The 18,678-nt window shown below is 49.8% G+C and overlaps 1 protein-coding gene across 1 annotated transcript in view; it reads right to left on the minus strand.

The window, feature by feature from the left end:
- Positions 1-3,300: 3,300 nt before the first annotated feature.
- AR (androgen receptor) overlaps positions 3,301-18,678 on the minus strand; it is a 122,567-nt gene continuing 107,189 nt past the window's right edge. Inside the window, exons 5-8 of the mRNA XM_044437856.1 lie at positions 16,156-16,300; positions 12,762-12,892; positions 12,416-12,573; positions 3,301-9,090 (exon numbers count right to left, since the gene is read on the minus strand). Coding sequence (XP_044293791.1) covers positions 8,935-9,090; positions 12,416-12,573; positions 12,762-12,892; positions 16,156-16,300 — 590 coding nt within the window. The 3' untranslated portion in view covers positions 3,301-8,934. The remainder of the gene's footprint in view (positions 9,091-12,415; positions 12,574-12,761; positions 12,893-16,155; positions 16,301-18,678) is intronic.

Genomic DNA, 18,678 nt, shown 5'->3' on the forward strand with positions numbered 1-18,678 from the left:
ACCTTATAGCTGGTTCGTAAAATACAGAGAAAGGCAATGAAATACAAACCTTGGGGGAGAAAGCCACACGTTCGAAGGATGGATTTTCCTTCTGGCAGTGAAAACAGAAGAAGACACCTCAGGAAAAAGGGCGGGTTAACCCCTTCGTGTAATGACGCTCTTGAATTGGCAATCCATCAAATGGGATCCCTTCATATAGAGGACTGGCCCCTTCCAAGCGCTCTTCAGATAGAGGACGGCACTCTGCAAAGTGGGACACCTGGCTACCCTACAGGTTTACTTTTGATGTGAACACTTTCCAGTCTGTAGCCACTCTGTACCTTCCCCCTGACACCTAAGCATAAGCATCCATTATGCTTCTGGAATCATGCTTTCTTCCTTCCTTCCTTCATTTTGGATGTGAAGAAATATTTATAAATATTTTAAGAACTAATGACCTTTAATAACATAAGACCTTTGCTCTGTATTTTGGCTTTGTATTTTATTGTTGTTGTTAATGTGCTATTGGTTTTTATTATGTTTTTATTGTGTTCTTATCTTGTGGTTGTGAGCCGTCCGCAGGAGCTGTGGCACAACTGGGTGGCATACAAATGTTTTAAGTAAATATATAAATAAGACCAAGTCCAGAAAGTGCCTGGAACCCATGACCTCGAGCTCAGCTTCACGAGGTTCACCTGTGGATCTGCACTGCCGCAGTTTTGATCAGAGCATTCCTGGCCTTCCAGCCACTGGGTGTCGCCTGTCCTCCCCTCGTCTGGACAAATGGGGGGCAGAAGGACGGAATCACTGGGCACGAGCCCCTGGCTCTGGAAGGTTCTGTTTGCAATCAGGTATAACCATAGAAAAGAGAGTGCATGGTAATTCCTCTTGTGCTCGGCATTCCCCATGACATTATCACTTTCAGTTATTAACGGTGGTCTTGGAAAAGAGATTGCTAATGTGATGACTGAAAGTAATTACAGCCCGATATTACTCTGTGCAGAAATTTCAGTTCCTGGAGCAGCATGCGCGTGCTATATTTCTGCAAAACACATTCTGGTCCTTTTAACATTTCTTTTAAAAAGGTTGCCGACTTGCACATACTTTTGAAAATTAAAGTAGGATGGATTGACTCGGTGGCATGTGCTTTCGGCTTCCCTGAAAATACGGTCCAGCTGTTGCACAGGGTCTGCCGCTTGTGCTGACCGAGAGCAGCCCCTGCGCCAGGATGGGCTTCAGCAGGGTCGCAGCTGCAGAGAACGGCTCGACCTGTTGCTCTCGTGCCCTCAAGGAAAGCGCCCTGCCCTTTCCCCATGGCAGATGCCCACTCCTGCCTGCCCCCGGAGAGGAGCGCCCCAGGGACCAGAATATTGCTCTCCCCAGAGCAGCAATAACATCCACTAGTGATCAATAATATCAGGAAAGCGAGAAAGCAGGGCAGAGAAAACGCAGCAGCTATTTGCCCCTCTGCCGCCCTGCCCGGTCTGTGCTGGCAGCAGGGAAGAGAAGGACTCGCGTCCACCAACCCTTGCTGGATATCCGCTGGCAGGGAGCCACGCACAAGAGCCTTGAATGCTGCGGGTCCCCCCCCCCCTTCTCTTTGCGTCCTTCTGATTGCTTTTTAATTAGCCAGAGAGGCTGGGTGTTGCTATGCTTCAGCCTTCATGAAATGCAATCCAGAGGTTACCGCCGCATGAACATCGGCTGAGTGCAGCCTGTCACTCAGAAATCTCCATGGAAAGGTTATGCTGTACCTGAAAATGTGTACTTTTGATTAAGTCAGCAGCTTTGCAAGTACATCTGGCAAAAGCACACTTGTGGCCCTGATGAGCTCAAGGCTGGTACAAGATTAAGGGGAGCTCATTGCAGAGACGGGAGGCAGCGGGATGAAAGCTGGAGCCTGCGCGATGGTGGGCTTGCTGACCTTCTCTCTGCAGTCCCGTCTTTCTGGACTTGGGCCCCGCAGAGGGCCAGTGCATGCAGGGCCTGCCCTGGGCTGCTGGCGAGACAGTTTGGATGCCACCTCAGCTTAGGGGACTCACTAGCCAGCCTTCCGCATGCTTCAAGATTCGACCGTCTGGACAGATTAGCCTGGGCCCAGTGAACAGTCTCCGTGAGGTGAACAGCTTGAACATTACAGAGCAAGGTGTCCACATTAGAGGATGATGAGCCTCCTTTTCTGTCCAGAGGAACAGCCCCCCCCCCCCCATGTTTCCACATCTGCATGTGAGCAAAGGATGCATTTTGCGGGGGATCCATGATCAGAATGGGCTACGCGCAGAGATGCGGCTGAAGCTCCCATGCTGGTCCCAGGGCAGTGGGGTCTTGCAACACCTGCTCAAATGGCGGCAGAACCCAACCTGAGCCTTGGAGGGCCTCCTGGCTGTCTCGCTCCCAACCAGAACAATCGCCAAGAGTCTCTGGCATCTCAGTGCCAGGACTTTACTATTTGCTGAAAATATGGGCTGCAGGAGCACCTGCCTGTGGCTGAGGCAGCAGGAGTCGTCCCCAGCACCACTGCGATTCGGAGGCTGCTGCAGCACATTGCCCAGCCTCCAGCTCAGACCTTGCATGAACAGCCCATTTTAAAAGGCGGAAGTAAACCTCAGAAGCCAAAGGCAAAGCTCTGGCAACAGCATTTGTCTAACTCCGGGCAGCCAACGAGTTACATCCTCTGGGTTCTCTGCGGTCAAGGAACTGTTCACGTCTTTCCCTTTCCCCCGAAATCCCATCCGTTCTGCCCCGCAGCTCATCCTTACTTCCTGGGCGCATTGCCTGCTAATCCCTTGATTCATCATTTCCATGGCACCGCCTCCGTTTCTGTCGCCAGCTCCGTCAGCCTTGTCCTGTCAGTGCATTCTTAGGACTGGCACGCCGGTCTCTGGACTGGGTGGCAGAGGCGGTGTTCTAATGAAGCCGTTTCCCTCTTTTGTGATGAAGCGGCATGCATTTCTCTCTAACCCCCAAACCCTGCTTTCTGGACTCTTAATGAGCATGGGGGCGAACTCCCTCTTTCCAAGGGCCAGTGTCCTGCTCTGCGACGTGCCCCACACAGCTCCAGCTCAGGGCCCACTGAGACCCACACGGGGAGTTCCATGTGCAGGGATGCAAGCCGAGTGCCATGAGAGCACAGGAGGATGCATGCAGCCGGGGCCATTTTCTGCGCCGCGTGGAGAAACACAATATCTTGCCATTTATAGTGTCATCCCTTTGGGTGTCACAGCAAGTGATTTAAGTTCCCCACCTGCTGTCAAGAGAAGCTATTCTGCAAATGCCCACGGGGAAAAATGCAAAACACATTGCCAAATGCACACGAGTCTATTCCAACAACCAAAGTTTTGCCTTTTTATTGAATTTGAAGCAACAATAGAATCCAAGATTACAAAAAAGGGAGAACTGAATTACAGCATGAAATTTGCCCTGGTGTCCAGTGACAGCCTCTCACCCTCCCTTGAAACCAGTCCTGGACTCAAGAAGTCAGAAACAAAAGCTTTTATGTTTGCTTTTCTCTTTCTTCGTATTACACTCTGCTTAACAATTCCTCCCCACGTGTGTGTATCAGACGCCCTCTGGGTCTCTCAGTTGGGGTGCCTTTGAAACACTACCTTTCAGATGGAGTATTTTGTTTGCGAAGGAATTCTGATTCTCAGAGAACAGTTATTGTGCAGGTCTCCTTCCTTTCCTTTCCTTTCCTTTCCTTTCCTTTCCTTTCCTTTCCTTTCCTTTCCACACCTGCACAGTATCTGTCTCTGCTGAGTTGCACCCAGCATCTCCAATCAGGGGTTTGATTCTGCATTTTGTCTGTTGGAGTCTAATGTCAGTCCCAGTAAAGACAGTGTCAATTTCCCCATCAGCTTCAGTGGGAAAACTTTTCATGTTGCTGTTTGGGCACCATTGGTTAAAGGTGACTGCCTGAAAGAATCCAGTTCCTTACCTACAAACTCTCGAGGTCACAGCAGGGCCTGCATAATGTGGCCTGTGCTCCAATTAGGATTTTATTCATGTATTGTTTTTAAATAGTCCTTCTAGTGCCCCTCAAAGATGAGAACAACCCCCTCCTTTGCAAAACTGCCATAGCTTTTATGCTGGTTTTGATATTTTGTTAGCTTCACAAGCTTATTTGGCTGTATTAAGACAAATAGAAAACTACAACTCCATGTACCTTGTGTCACTGCCCCCTCCCCACACGCACAAGTGTTGTGGCCTATGAGGCCACCCTCTCTCATTTCCCTACCTAACAATAAAAAACAAAAACACCCTACATATATGAAGACCTTGTTTTAAAAAACACACACCATAAACAGATTAACAAATACAACTTCTTTTGTTAAAAAAGTGCCACAATTTTTACAGAACCGCTCCAAAATCACTCACAATAACTGACTGTGCCCTGCAAGGAGGGTACTGGCTTCCTGGAGGCACTGTGAGCCGGAGGAAAAGCCCGGGGGCCACACCAAGGCAGCCTGGGGAGCCCCAGAACAGAGCAGGGCCTTCCCCCAGCCCTCTGTGTCCTGCACGGGAGGTGCGAGGGGGTGGGGAATGGCACCCTCGGGACTGGGGGAGCTGGAGAGCGAGGAAAGACTGCCCCTCGCAGTCCGGTGGTGCAGCTGCTCAATTGGAGGGCCCCCTAGCCCCCCGCCTGTGCAACTTGCACAGCTCAATGTGCATCTGCTGCTAAAACCCAGGCATGGCTCCCCTTCCGGCGAGAGAAGCCGGTGCCGGGGGCCTTCAAGGCATCTTTTGTGTGGCTTCCAGGTGCAGCCCCCTCAGGTGCAAATGTGATGCTAGCTAAGCTGTTTACTCCGGGGCAGTGCACTCCTCTGGACTTGCATCCCTGGAAGCTGGCACTCTCTCCAGTGGCAAAGCACCTTTCCCACGCTCCGAGCAGAGTCACTGGCACAGGGAGCTTTAGTGCTATCGAGTGGGGGGCGTAAGTGGGACGTCCTCTAGTGCAAATCATGTTCCTTTGAAACTACGTTCCCCAACTTTTCCAGCTCTGGAGGTACCAACCTGGTGACTGGATTCAGTGTGCCAAGGAACACTCTTGGACAATCAGATTTCGGAACATACCAGGACAGAAAAGAAAAAGGAAACAGAGCTTCCGAGATGGTGAGCCTGTTTATCCTGCTGCATGGTGGAGCAACAAGCTCCGAACCCTTTTTCCATTTTAAACGAACATTCTTTGGTAATGTCCCTACCAACACATTCTTTGGATAAAAACTGCTGCAAGTGAACAACACAAGTAGCTTAAGCTGTATAAGGTGCTTTGTACAAAAGGTGACGGCCAGGAGTCCCCATGGACGTCTCCAGCAGCAGAAGAAGAAAGGTGGGGAAGGGTATACACCATGCATAAGGCATCTTTAGTGAAGAAAACTCAGACTCCAACAACTCTGCAACGGAGGGATGCTGTTGTCAATGTCGTACTCCAAATAGAGCCAAATCGTCAAGCGCTTTCTTTGCTTGTATGCGATCAGCAAAAGATCAATGCGAACTTAGTTCGAGTGTCTTTAAGCAACATCCTCACGAGTGTCTTTAAGCAACATCCTCACACCACTTTCACAAAGCCAAAGAAAAGTTTGGATCAGAGAAGCAACGGAATTATGGGACAACGGCCACTTTACAGAATTGCTTTGTCCATGCTGGTATGCCTCCCTGCTAACGCAGTCGATTGTCCAGGAGGCGTAACATTTGCCTGTGAAGGCATGGCATTGTGCCTAGTTAAGGGGCACGTGAAACAGACAATTTGGATATGCTGGAAAAGGTGTAATGCTTGTCCATGTTTGCTGTGGTCTAACCAATGCGGGTCGCATTCTGCTCAACCGGGCATGCAACGGCATCAGGAATGCCAGCCAGGCTGCTTCCCCATCCCATTTTCCTTCCCTTCCCATTTTTTCAGAAGAAATGTGGAGGTGAGGAGACAGCAGTCTGATCGCAATGCTATGCGTTGAAGGGGAAAACCCTAGCGAAGAAAATGACTAAACTATCTGCGTTATGTTGTAAGATTCATGTGGCAAAACAGAATGCATTGGCACACATTTTAAAAAAATGCTTCATAATTGTAATAATGCACAAATGCATAATAGAAACAAGGATTGGTGGCTGAGACATTGTCAACACTTTGAGCATTTCTCATGTTTTCTTCTTTTATAAATGCAGCATCACATTGTAAATAAACTAAAGGAGGTAAATAAACAAGTCCCCGCTAGCAGAGTTCCTCCTCGCAGCCCCAATATTGTCACGGGGTTCACTGTGGATGCTTTGCAAGGATGCTTCAGAACTCCTTTGCAGCACAGCTGTGGTTCAAGGTTGCTCACGGGCCGTGGTTGCGTCTGGCGGCTGCACAAGCAGAGCTGCTCCAGAAGCTTGGCAGGAACACAGCTCAGCCGAACTCCGATTTAAAGAAGTGGCTTCCACCTCAGAGTGGAAAGAGCTTTCAGCAAGTCCTGCTGAATGTGAGAAATGGCTGTTTCTGCTCCAAGTGTCCAATGTGAGATATTCCCTGCCTGGAGACCCTTCCACATGATCTACCATCTCCTGAGGAGGGAGAAGCATTCATTCTTGGTATGGCTATATGAATTCCACCACTCTACTTTCCGCAATGCAAGAAGCAGGGAGATGTTTTTGAGCTTCCCAAGGAGCCGCAGCTTCCAAACTGTTTGGACCTAAAATTCTCTCCTAAGTATAATCAACGAAGCAACGGACAACATCATTGACAAGAATCAGCCAAATCGGCAACTGTCAGGGATGAGGCAGTGGTTACGTTAACGCCGCTTCTTTACAAAGCTAAGTTCCAACACGGAGCTATATATTCCACTGAAGGTCCAGGGCAAGCCAGAGAAAGTGGCAGCGCACTGGTGAACGGAAGGGGCAGATCAAAATGGGTGAGGAACAGCAAGGTTTCAGGCCTTCACAAGTCATCTTTCAGACCTGAAGTGTAATAAGTTATCACTGTGGGAAGGCACACCACGTGTCTCACCCAGCTTTAGAGAAATCCAGGAGGCCAAACTGGTGGAAAAATAAGCTTAGAGGAAAGAGCTCGTGGTGGTAGTGGGTGTAGGCACAGACACCCCAGAAATCGTAAATGGCATTCTTATGCAAATCAGTGGGTCTTCCACACATGCAGCTGAGCTGTCCAACATCATCCCCAATCACTGATTTTTGTTCAGCAAAATTATTCACATGCATTTCTTTCAGAAATAATCCTGACCATCAGAGATGGCAGTTAGGAATCCTTTTGTGTCAACGTGTAAGATTCAGTGGTCAGCAACTGCATGGATTCTAGTGCAACCTGATGAGGAGGAGGGGCATCTTTTCACAATGAGGGACACTTCTAGGGCTTGGTTCCAGATCCTTTTGGAGAACGTCAGACTGTAGTGCTGTCTATCTGAAATCACAAAAAGAACCTGTCCCCCGCCCCTGTGCATGATTTCCTGACAACATACAGCAATGCAGCAGGAACTAGATTTTTTTCACCAATCCACAATGGAGTGGGCTAGGACCAAAGTTCTGTGCAGTTTCTCGGCAGGTCCAATGGCACAGAGTTCCTGTTTAGTTTTGCTTCTGAGACCTTCATCCGTCTCATGCAGAAAGAGCAGGTCATGCAAGAAGGTCCTTAGATGCTTCCGGAGAACCACATGAAGTGGGGTGCAGAGCTAAGAGGAGGCATCAGAGGCTGGTGGTGCTGGAACGAAGAGCTCCAGGCAGCCCCCGGGAGGGGCAGCACCAAGACCACAGAGCGGCTTTCTTGAGAGGAGAGCATCTTTCAAGACATGAAAAAGAAAATGCTCAAAACTGGAATGTGTTCACATTCATTGGGCAAGTTTTTGGATTTGGCTCATGGTCCACAGAAGGGAAAAAACCTTGTGGAGCAGCCCCTGGAAGCTCCAGGGCACTGGGAAGGCGAGAAGCACCTCCAGCCCTTCTTAATGCTTTGCATGGTTTTGATGAGCACAAGGATCTCCATAGTAATCGGGCACTTCGTGTAGAGGGACGCTGCTGAAAGCACCTCCGCAGCCCGAGGAGATGCCCGCAGCACCATCAAGGCAGGGTAGGCACTGCGCACCGGCACTGTGGGCATCTGTGAGTTGGTGGGCTGGCGCAGCGGCTGGATGCGCCCAAGGTACGAGCAACAGCAACACAGTGGCACTCTGCCTGGACAGCACCAGACCAGGAACAGGGCTTCTTCACACGCAGAGACACGGCGGTTCGCACGGGCCTGAGCGATGCCAGCAGCTGTGGCAACACCTTTCCCCGCTTCCCTTTGCGCGCCCTGCTTTCCTTTTCAACCGCTGTATGCATTTTGCTACATTCTTTCTGTCTGGTTTTGGGTGCAGGAATTACAGCTCTCATTTCCTGGTTTCGGATACACTGTGGAATTTCTCCTCCATCTTAGAGAGGTGGGTGACCCAGCTGGAAAAGATAAAGGCAGGTCTGCGCCAAACAGTAGAAGTGTCACCCAAACTCAATAGGGAGTTCTCCCCTGACCCCAGTATTCAGTTTTTATAACCTGCTTGTCATCTTGGGTTTGCTCTAAAAAGAGAGAATGTAATCAACAGCAAGAGGGATGGCAAACGAAAGGAGATGTGCGCATGTGTTTCAAAATCAAATGCTCCCCCCTGTGGCAGAAGCCCACGAGAGCCACTGTGGGAAACGCACAAGCCAAAGAATGTAAACCGTGCCGCTCGGCACCACGCCACAACAACAAACAAAGAGAAAAGATGGACCAGACTCTACACACGTAAGGAGCTACTCAGAAGAGGCAGATGCCAGGGCAGGCCACCCAGCGGAGAAGAACCCAAACGAAAATAAGCCCCAGCAGGTAGTTCTTTGCAATTACGGTACATCTTTGCGACATACAGTATTCCAAGGCACTGCAGTGCAGTAGTGCAGAAATAGCAGGCAGGCGATGGCAGCTGAGCTGGGCTGGGCTGGGCTGGGCCCCTCCATCCTCCTCCATTACTGTTTGTGGAAGTAGATGGGCTTCACCTTCCCAGAGAGGATTTTCGGGACTTGCATGGAGATGATCTCGGCCATCATTTCGGGGTAGTCCACACTGACCATGTGGGACTTCACTAAGAGGTCAAATGTAAACTGGTGCAGCTCTCTGGCAATCTAGGGGAGGAAAGAGAGGAGAAGGGGTTACAGCCGCCATGTCCCAGAGGGGCTCCGTCTCCCACCTGTCAAGCGCCCCCCTGGGCTGCGGCAAGGCACACGGCCAGGTGCTTCCTGTGCCTGATGCTGAGGCTCCCCAAAAACACCTCCTGGCCCTTGGGGTGGGTTTTCTGCTTTGAGTGGAAATAAAAGTGCAGGCTCTGCTTGGGAGCTGCACCGGCACCAGGTGCCGTGTGTGTAGTGTGTGTGACAGTTGCACCGATTCCATAACAGCGTTGCTGCCTGCACACACGTATGCCCGTAAATATAAATGTCGGCAGGAGCAGACGGAGGGGTGAGGAGTCTCCCTGGAGAAAGGCAGGACAGGCCCTGAGCGTGCAGAAGATCCACTGCAAAAGGCCGGGGTCGCGAGAGGGCGCGAGCACTGGGGGGATTCTCCTGCGAGGAGGCCCAGAGGACCCGCTGGAGCTGGTGGGGGACAGGAGAAAACACAGTGGGCAGAATCACCCGCTGGGCCCATCGCGGGTCGCCCTGCTGCTTGCAAGGCAGCATAGGTGAGATGCAGACCCCGCCAGTGCGGAGGCTCCGTCCCGTGGGATGAAAGGGACGCCAGCAAGGAGCTCTCCCCGGCAGGCGTTCTGCACGCAGTACAGCCAGGCTTCCTCCCGCACTGCTTCATCCCCCACCCGTAACCCTTCTGCATCTTTCCAGTGCTGCCTCTTTTTCCGCACTGCAGAAAGTCTGGCTTTTTCCCATTTCTGAGAAGGACTAAAAAGGTGGCCCAGTCTAAGAGAGGGGAAGCCTTCCGTGCGAACGTTCCATCTTTTTGGGGACGTGGCTTGGACACAGACAGTGATGCGATGGGCAGGTGAACTAATCACAGCTGAGCAGAGATTCACTGCGACACTTGTGGTCGACTCCATTGTGCAGCCACGCACACTTTCTGCAAACAAATCTTTTAATCACCAATAGAATGTTTCACTCCCAACCCCCTTATTAAACTCTCAGTGAAACACCTGTTACAGGATTATAGCGCTAATTAATAGCAAGAAAAAAAGATCAGGCCACTATCATTTTAACAATATGACTTTCTTTCTAATTAAACACTTCCAATCCAAAACAAACATCAATCTTTCAGCCTTATTTTCACATTTCACAGGTAGTAATGAGAAATCACAGTTATATATGTGCTTTATAAATGGATTCTTTTTCAAAGAATCACTCCGATTATGTATATTTTGCCAGATGGTGGACTGGATCCTTCCGTAATCCACCCGCAGTAACCATGGCACACCCACTGGTGTGGATGGAACATAGCTGGGTTTGCCTGCAGAAGATTCCCAAGAGCACGGAAATTCAGCTGCAGTTCAACGATTCCTCAGCTTTAGGTTACTCATCTGGCAGCAGTCCTGGCCCATTGGTTTTAGTGGGCAGGCAGGTAGCCTTCATGGCCAAACCATTCCTGGATGGCATGCGGAGAGTCCCACTAAACAGCACTTCCTGCACCTAGCAAGTTCGACAGTAGGGAACAGGCAGTGCGTCAGTGTCGCCCGCTGGCTTTCCAAGTGCAGGGGGTTTGCAGGGAGCCGCTCAGCTGGGAAATCCTGCTTGCACCGTGAGGCTCCTCCACGGAGAGGTGGCCCTTTCACAGGGTAAGGCAATTTGCCCTGAAAGGGGAAACACGCCGACACCTGCCTTCATGCCATCTCTGCATTGGCCGCTGCAGGGTAATACCTTCCAGCTCACCACAGAAAAGGGAGGGCAACCCGTTCCTTTGGAAGGCTGGTGGGAAAGGACTACGAGGGACAGATCTGCCCACCCGAACCTGCAGCACCTCAAACACGTTTGTGCAAACGGTCCTTGAAATGCACCGTTGCTGTGCCACAGCTCAACAAGCATGATTTGTATCACTTTCCTTGGTGTTTTTGAAAACCTTGGGTGGGTGGGTGGGTGGATGCCTGCAAGCTGGCTGGGCTCCTGAAGAGGAGGCGTTCAGGAGGCTGATCCTGTCAGCTGTTTCCCCATCACACACACCCATCCCTGCTGCTCGCCACCTGCCCTGATAAATGTTTGGTGAGAGGCATAAAAACACGTTTCTTGAAACTACAGGTGTGCATGCAGAGAGACCTCATGCACACAGATGCTAAACTCTGGTTAGGCGTGCAGCCAAACTGCTCTCCCTGCTGGGAGGGGTCCATGGGAAGACCCCTTTCATGCGTGCAGCTAGCACAAGCCAGAGCCCTGCAAAAGGCCACGGTGCCTCTCTGAGGGTTTCCTTACAGCCTACATGGTGGGCGACGCAGAGGACTCGTCTCAGACACCAAGTGAGTGACGAAGGGGACGCGCAACGGGGTCAGCCTTGCCAAATACGGGGAGACTTTCTGGGGACGATGGCATAATTTGGTGATGCAATTTCTAGAAAGAAAGAACGAGTTCACATTTCCTCAATAAAGACTCGAGAGCAAAAATAGGGCCTGATAAGAATGGGACTCGTTCAACCAAGGCGAATCTAACTCTCGCATCCCCTGCTTGTGTTGACAAACTGTTTGTGCATCCCTTCGTGTCTTCGAACATGCATGGTTAGCCAAAGCTGGAGGTCCATCGGTAGAGCAAGAAGAAGCCCTCTCTGTGATGCCAAAGCCCATCCTCTGAAGGCCATGCAGAGGGTGGGGCTGTGGAGGACCAAGGTCCTCATCCTGCCAGGGTGAAGACAGGGCCCACGTGTGCCAGCAGTTTGCGCACCTTTTTCTACCTTTGGAGTCCCCGTTTGAACAGTATGTTCAGACTCGTCCTTGGAAAAGGAGATGTTGACCTGGCAGGGCTCCTGGGCATGGGTGGAGAGCTTCGTTCTCGTTGCTTTGTGCTTGTTTGACCACACTTGTTTGGAAGGTTGTGGGGAGGAGAGACCCAGAAGGGTTTATTCTATCCATCCACCCACCCATCTCATCTCCCCTTAGTTTTTCTGCAGTCCACTGCACAAATCAGGTGCTTACACCACCTGGGAGAGCATCATTACCTCTGTTCCCAACTCTGATGTCCTGAATGTCCCTGGATCCTGCCTGCTTTTTATTTGTGGCAGCTGCAAGCAAGTGAGCGATGGTAAATAATATATTCTCAAAGAGGCGATTCCGTGTTTGAGGAAAGAAATGGACGTAACTTTTCCTGAAATGGACTCCAGCTCTTACCACTCACTCACTGCTATTTGGGTTTCCCACCTTTCTCATCTTACATTTCCCAGGCATCTCAGCCTCACCAGCTTCTACGTGATCCCCCTCAACATTATGAACCATCTTTGCACATGTGGTCAGCTGGCCCCACAACTTACTGGCTGCACAGAGTCAAGGAGCTTGGTGAGCTGGTAGAAACGGCGAGAGCAGGACGTGGGATTCTTCCTCTTGCAAGCGATGATACGATCGAGTTCCTTTATGTAGTTCATCCGAAGTTCGTCGAAGAACTTCTGATTCTTCAGGCCATCCACTGGAACTGGAACACAGAGAAAAGGGAAGTAAAGTGCAGAAGGAGGGAAAACAACAACAAGAAAATGGATGCTTACACTGCCCCCCTTTTCTTTATTTGTTCCTGTCACATCGGGAAGTAATAATTAATGGTAGTTAAAATTGACAGAAGGGAGAATGAGTGAAATAGACTGAAATGAAAATGGGGTTGCTTACTAATACTGAAGAGGAGCAGAGCTTTCATGCAAAGAAATTCTTGGGGAGTGATTTGCAGCCATCCAAATTCTTGAGACATATGTCGCATCCTGACACACTGGCTGTACATCCTTGACTTGTGCATTCGATACCTAAGGAGAGAAGATGCCAGCAGAAAATGTAAAAGAGTGCTGCCATTCTGTACTAACTCATACTGAAAAATGGTAACGCATCTATGTTTCACTCCTGATGGCAGTCTGTCCTTGAAGGAAGGAAGGAAGGAAGGAAGGAAGGAAGGAAGGAAGGAGAAATTCCCAGATGAGAGAAATGCTACGGTGATTGCAACCTCTGTGCTCCCTTGCAAACATAGCACTCTGCATGATATGCAGTTATTAAGCTGGACAATGGACTCTTTGGTGCACGTCACCCGAAGTGGACACTTCAAGCACAGGAGGATGTGATCTGCTGAATCCTCCATGGGGCTAATATTTACTCCCACAGCTGTGACTTTGACCCCTATTGAAACTCATTCAGTGACTGCAAACTGCTGTCGCAGGTCCTCGTCAGGAGCAAGAACAAGAATAGGAGTCATTGAATTGTCTCTTCTCCCAAGCTAGCATTCCACACTAGTAAATTAATACCCAAACAAGCAGCTTTGCTTCTTCACCTGCAGTTCATCTCAGCTGGTTTTATCATTGGACAAGGTGTGTGCACATTTGCTGCCCAAGTTATTAACCGGGGGAAAGGTGCATGGCCATGGAAGACCCCAGCCCTGCGCATCTGTGGCAGGCCAAAGATGGAGAGGGCTGGGTGTGGAGCTACAGAAGGGAAGCCGCTGAAAGCCACGCTGAGTTGCTGAGTCGGAGTCCAGCAAGGGGCAGCTTCAGGTGTGGCCAGAGTGGACACCAGACCAGCAGTTCTGGGAAGAGGCTTCTGCCGGGGGGACCCCACCCTGGGGAGCCTGTTTCTGCTCACAGCGGGCAGACGACGTCCCTTGCCTTGCAAGGCACATGCAGAGTGCCCTGCTGGTCACAGCCTGCCCCTCACCCCTCTCAGCTTCAGAGGAGAGGTGGGTGGATGGAGCCAAAGTAATCGTGAAGAGGCAGCCAGTTGGCAACCGCACGTAGAGCGGGGCCAGCCATCTGGCCCTTGGCCTCAGACAGAAAGATGTCTTGGGACAGCCCTGTCAGTTGGATGGAGCCAGAGGATGGGTTCACATGCTGATTTCTTGCTTGTTTTACAGAAACCAGAGAGGAAATAATGCCTGCCGGAGGATGTCATTTGAGCTGACACTAAGGCAGGCTAAGTCCTGTAATCTGTTTCCCATATTATAGCTGAGCCATGGAAGATCTCAGGAATAGTGCTGAGGTGTGCATGGAATTTTCCTCATATGAGGTATTTGAAAGGTATCTTCATTAACACATGGATTTCTTCTGAATCTTTAGATTAAAGAACCCCCCTGAGACTTTTGGAGAAGCACAAAATCCCAATTTGCTATCTGGCTTTTCAAGAGCAGTGCAGAGGTCCTTCTTCGGTCCCACCAACAGCTGAGCTGCCTTCGCTGGGAACTCAAGAGGGGCCCTTGTTGGTGGCGGCGCCCTGGCTCTGGAACGCTGGTCCCTTTCTGGTGACTTATTATTATTAATCATAGGTGTTGCTGTCCATCACGAATGGTTGCCGAGAAGGAAGCGGGAGAGCTCTCCTCCTGCGAAGGCACCTGCTCTCAGGGCTTTGTGGATTCAGGACATGCCACCTGCCAAACCGACCCCTGGAGCACTCCGAGGGTAGCTCTCACTGGGGAGGGCTGCCCGATTTGGCACACCATCAGACTTGCCGTGTTGGCACCTTGCACATGCCCCACTCTCGGGGAGCTTCGCACCCCTCGCCAGGACCACCAGGAAGGCCCTTCTGCGCCATCCCTGCCGGTGCAGCTGCTGCAGGGGTTCCGCCAGGGAGCGTCTGAGGCACACAGGTTTGAGGGAGTGTGCGGAGGGCGGAGAGAGAGGCAGGTAAGTGACAGAGGACTAACAACCTGTCACAGATCCTGTCTCAGAAAGGCCCCCGGAGCAGCAGCCCCGTCCCCAGCATGCCGTCAAGATGCTATTCCTGGTTGAGTTCATTAACGCTTATGGGAGGTGTGAGTGACGCTGCAGCAGCAGCAGAACCACGGGCGTGTGTGGGGTGGGGGCACGATTCTTATATCCCAATATCACGGTGCACTTCTCTGCTGTGGGGAGAGAAGAGCTAAGGGACATGCCGGCCATTCCCCACAAACAGCGCCCTCCCCCGGCTCTTCCTCCTAGGACCAATTCCTCCTTGTGGAAGAAGGACTCACAAAGACTTCTGCACCTGTCCTCGGAAGAGGGCCAGCTCTCAGGGCTTGGAAATGGTTGCTTTTCAAGCAGCATCTCAGACACCACACAAGCAGCCATCTTCCACTGCGGGTGGGTCACCACCAGTCGCCTGGAAACTCCTCCAGCTCACTCGACCGAGAGCGCTGCTTTTGGCGAGTTCACGCCCTTGCAGCCACCATGGTGGCCCTTGGCAATGCATTCCTGCTCGCCGGCAGTGCAGCGGCTGCTCTGGTCCTGCTGGCAGCCTGGCCAGGAGGTGCAAGGCTGTTCTCTCAGGTAGAAAGGAGCCACAGCTCAGAGACAAAGGACCAGCATTGCACGCAGAAGATTCCAGGTGGACACCTCTTGTCGAAAGGCCAGGGAGAGTCACTGTTGGTCAGAGAAGCCAGACGGGGTTGACTGGCTCGATGGTGCCACTTTGTTCAAGGGAGTTTCGCACACTCCTGCTAGTTACTCAAGCACTGCAACACCCAGTGGTGTCTGCGACTGCGAGGATTTTCCTCACATCACCAGTGCTCTTCCATGAAAGCTGCTGAACCATCAGTGAGCTCTGAGTGATCAAACTGCAGATCAGGAAGTGGTGGCATGTCTGTCGAAGGATGTTCACAGACACTTGCCCGAACCAGCCATTGGCCATGGTGGTGAACCAACAGCACAGAATCCCGCCATTTGAGAGTTAGAAGGATCCTCGGAAGTCACCTGGCACGCAATGGAAGAACTACAAGATGGAATGCCTCTGCTAGAAGCACCTCCAGGAAGTCTATTCCTCTGCTGAACAGGGGAATTTCTTCCCATTAAGAAATTTTCCTAACAGTTAGCTGAAACCTGCTTCCTTGAAAAGACCCATCACTGGCTCTGCTCCTGTCTTGCCCAGTCATATCCGAAGCGGAGACACAGGAACAGGCTTCCCACCTGAATGAGAGCAAAAGGCTGAGAGCAAAAGCCTCAATTCAGAGATCACTTAAAGCAAGTATCTGTGTAACATCCAACCCACCTGCAGCCCTTTCACATGCCATCTAACATGAAAGATGCAGAGAGCTGCCATGAAAAGCAGAACTTACTCGTTGAAGACCAAGTCTGGAGCAAAGTAAAGCATCCGGGAGTTCACGTTTGTGAATGACCTCCATCCCATCGCAAAAATCATCAGGCCCATCCAGGAGTACTGAATTATTGCCATTTGGTCTTCCACATGCAGGTTGCGGAATCCTGCGGGGTGGGGTGGGTGGCACAAAGAAAACCCAAGTCAGGCTTGACGCAACCTTTTCTATCATGTCGGGGCCCTCTTGGCCTGGGAGTCGGGCACCTCCAGCAGGCAGGAACTTGTCAAGGGGACTGGCCGCTTGGACCCCACAAGCCTCTTTGTAAAAACATGGCACCCTGTATCTCCTCCACCTGGTAGGGCAGGGGGAAAAGGGGGTGCCAAGCAGAGAACTCAAAGCTTCTCAGAGTTTGTTGCTTCCAGCAGAAAGGAAAACAGGTTGAACACAGTATGAAACACAGCTCTGTTAGTGAGATTATTACTATTACGCATGTTAATTTTCTATTTCTACTGCAGGACCCAGCAAGAAGCACAATTTACATAACTGCTATTTTGAGCACACTCTTTCCCCCAGCGTTGAGCACATATGAGAGTCTCATCCAGTGTGAGGATCTGATGAACCAAAGCCCAGGATGGCCAAGTAGACTCAGGTGCAGCAAGCACCTCAAGCAGATGAGAAGCGGAGCTTCCTTTCATCTGATACTACCCAGCATGAAGTAAGGCACAAACAGGCCATCTGGAGAATTGTTGTCATGATCTTACAGGTTATTTCCCCAGCGAGTCCAGCTTCCTTTATTCAAGATTGTATCTTTCTCCTAACTCCAAAAACAAACAAATGACTACAGAAGCATCTACAATTAGCAATAGATAGATAGATAGATAGATTTTAAGGAACTGGATGTACTACTGTCAATTTTTTGTTTTAAAAAAAGATGATATAGCATTTAGTTCATAATTGCAGCTGCTGCATTTAAGCTTCTGTAGCTCGTCACAGAAGCCGTCAGTTTTTCAAAGTGAGATCAAATTTTGCATTCTTTTGCCAAATGCCAGCATGTGCCCCAAGCGTCTTTGTCAGTTTTCTTCTTAGCGCTCAAGCTCCGTCATATATTCTAAGTGAAGCTGGAATGAATGACCACAGGAAGCATAAACTTGAATATTGCCATTGCTTGCAAATGCCAAAAGGATGATCAAAACCTATCATGAGTCATGTGATTTCACTTTATGAGGGACATGAGCCTGAGTTCTCAGGGAAAAGCAGTGTGTTGAGGGAATCCATCATCCCAAAAAAGCCACAAATCAATACTTGTGGATGTTCATTTCATAACAGAATGCATAAATTATGACAGGATTTGCAGTCATGTAGCTGAAAACTCTAAAGGCAGCTTCCTTGCACCAGGTCTAGCTGAAGAAAATTAAACGGAAGTAAAGGATTTTCTAATCCCCAGAAAATATTCAGCATCAAATATATATATAAAAACAGAAGACCTCATATTTTAAGCTGGGGCTCCGTGAAGACTGTTTAAATGGGAAAAGGTCCAAAATGCCACTTGGTGTTAGGAAATACACATACAAAAGGTCTTTGTGATTTGCCCAATGGAGATGACATGTTGAAGAATTTTGTCTGCCATAGTTTAATCTCTTAAAAGGAGGAAGACACTGTTTCAATTCACGTCAGAACTACAGCAAATGTGTATACACTGATTCAAAATACTCAAATGTATCAAATTTGCAACTAACAAACAGACAGGCAAAGCTTCCCAGGAACTGCAGCTTTAGGTGCTTCTGAATTTCTGGTCTCAGTTTGGTTTTGAGGGGGTTGAGACTATCCTTCAGCACATAAACATAATGTCCACATCAAACTTGTTTCTGAATTTCAAAATCTTATTGAGGTTGCAAGTTTTTGGCATTAGAATAGCTGAAATTGGATTCCCCCCCCCTCCTTTTGCTTTCTATACATAAATAGGTGTCAATTACTGACCATTTCATTCTCGTCCTTAGAACATTTCTGCCCATTGGGGTACAAAATGCACCCAAGTTCTAGGTAAGTACTATGAATGGATTTTACAGCCAAACATTGGTTGTGGGAACAAACAGGAAGAAAAACGTCTTTAAGAAAATCTTTAACTTAAAAGCTCTTCCTACCAGCAGCTTTTGACCATGTGACGTTTAGTCTTTTGATGTGATTGCCTCTTTTTATCTATATTCTCTCCAACACGGCATTAGGAAAGGAGATATGAAAAGCATATCACTTCATGCAGGTGTTGTAAAGATGGATTGCTTACTTCATATAGCGATGACAAAGATGGAGCTATTTTAACTACTGCCTCACAGAGTTCTAGATTTATCCTGTGATTTGGATTCTTGAATCAACGCATCAGCGTGTTTTCTTGGAAAATGGCAATGTGGGTGTAGGAAACGGGTGCTTCCCAGAGAGTCTTGGAAGGATTCCCGGGTCAGAACCTAATCCAGAATATTTGGAAGATGGTCAGCACGGCTCTCTCTCTCTCCCTCTCTCCCTCTCTCCCTCTCTCCCTCTCTCCCTCTC

Source organism: Varanus komodoensis, unplaced genomic scaffold (assembly GCF_004798865.1).
Source record: "Varanus komodoensis strain SLA01 unplaced genomic scaffold, ASM479886v1 scaffold31, whole genome shotgun sequence".
Lineage (NCBI taxonomy): Eukaryota > Metazoa > Chordata > Lepidosauria > Squamata > Varanidae > Varanus > Varanus komodoensis.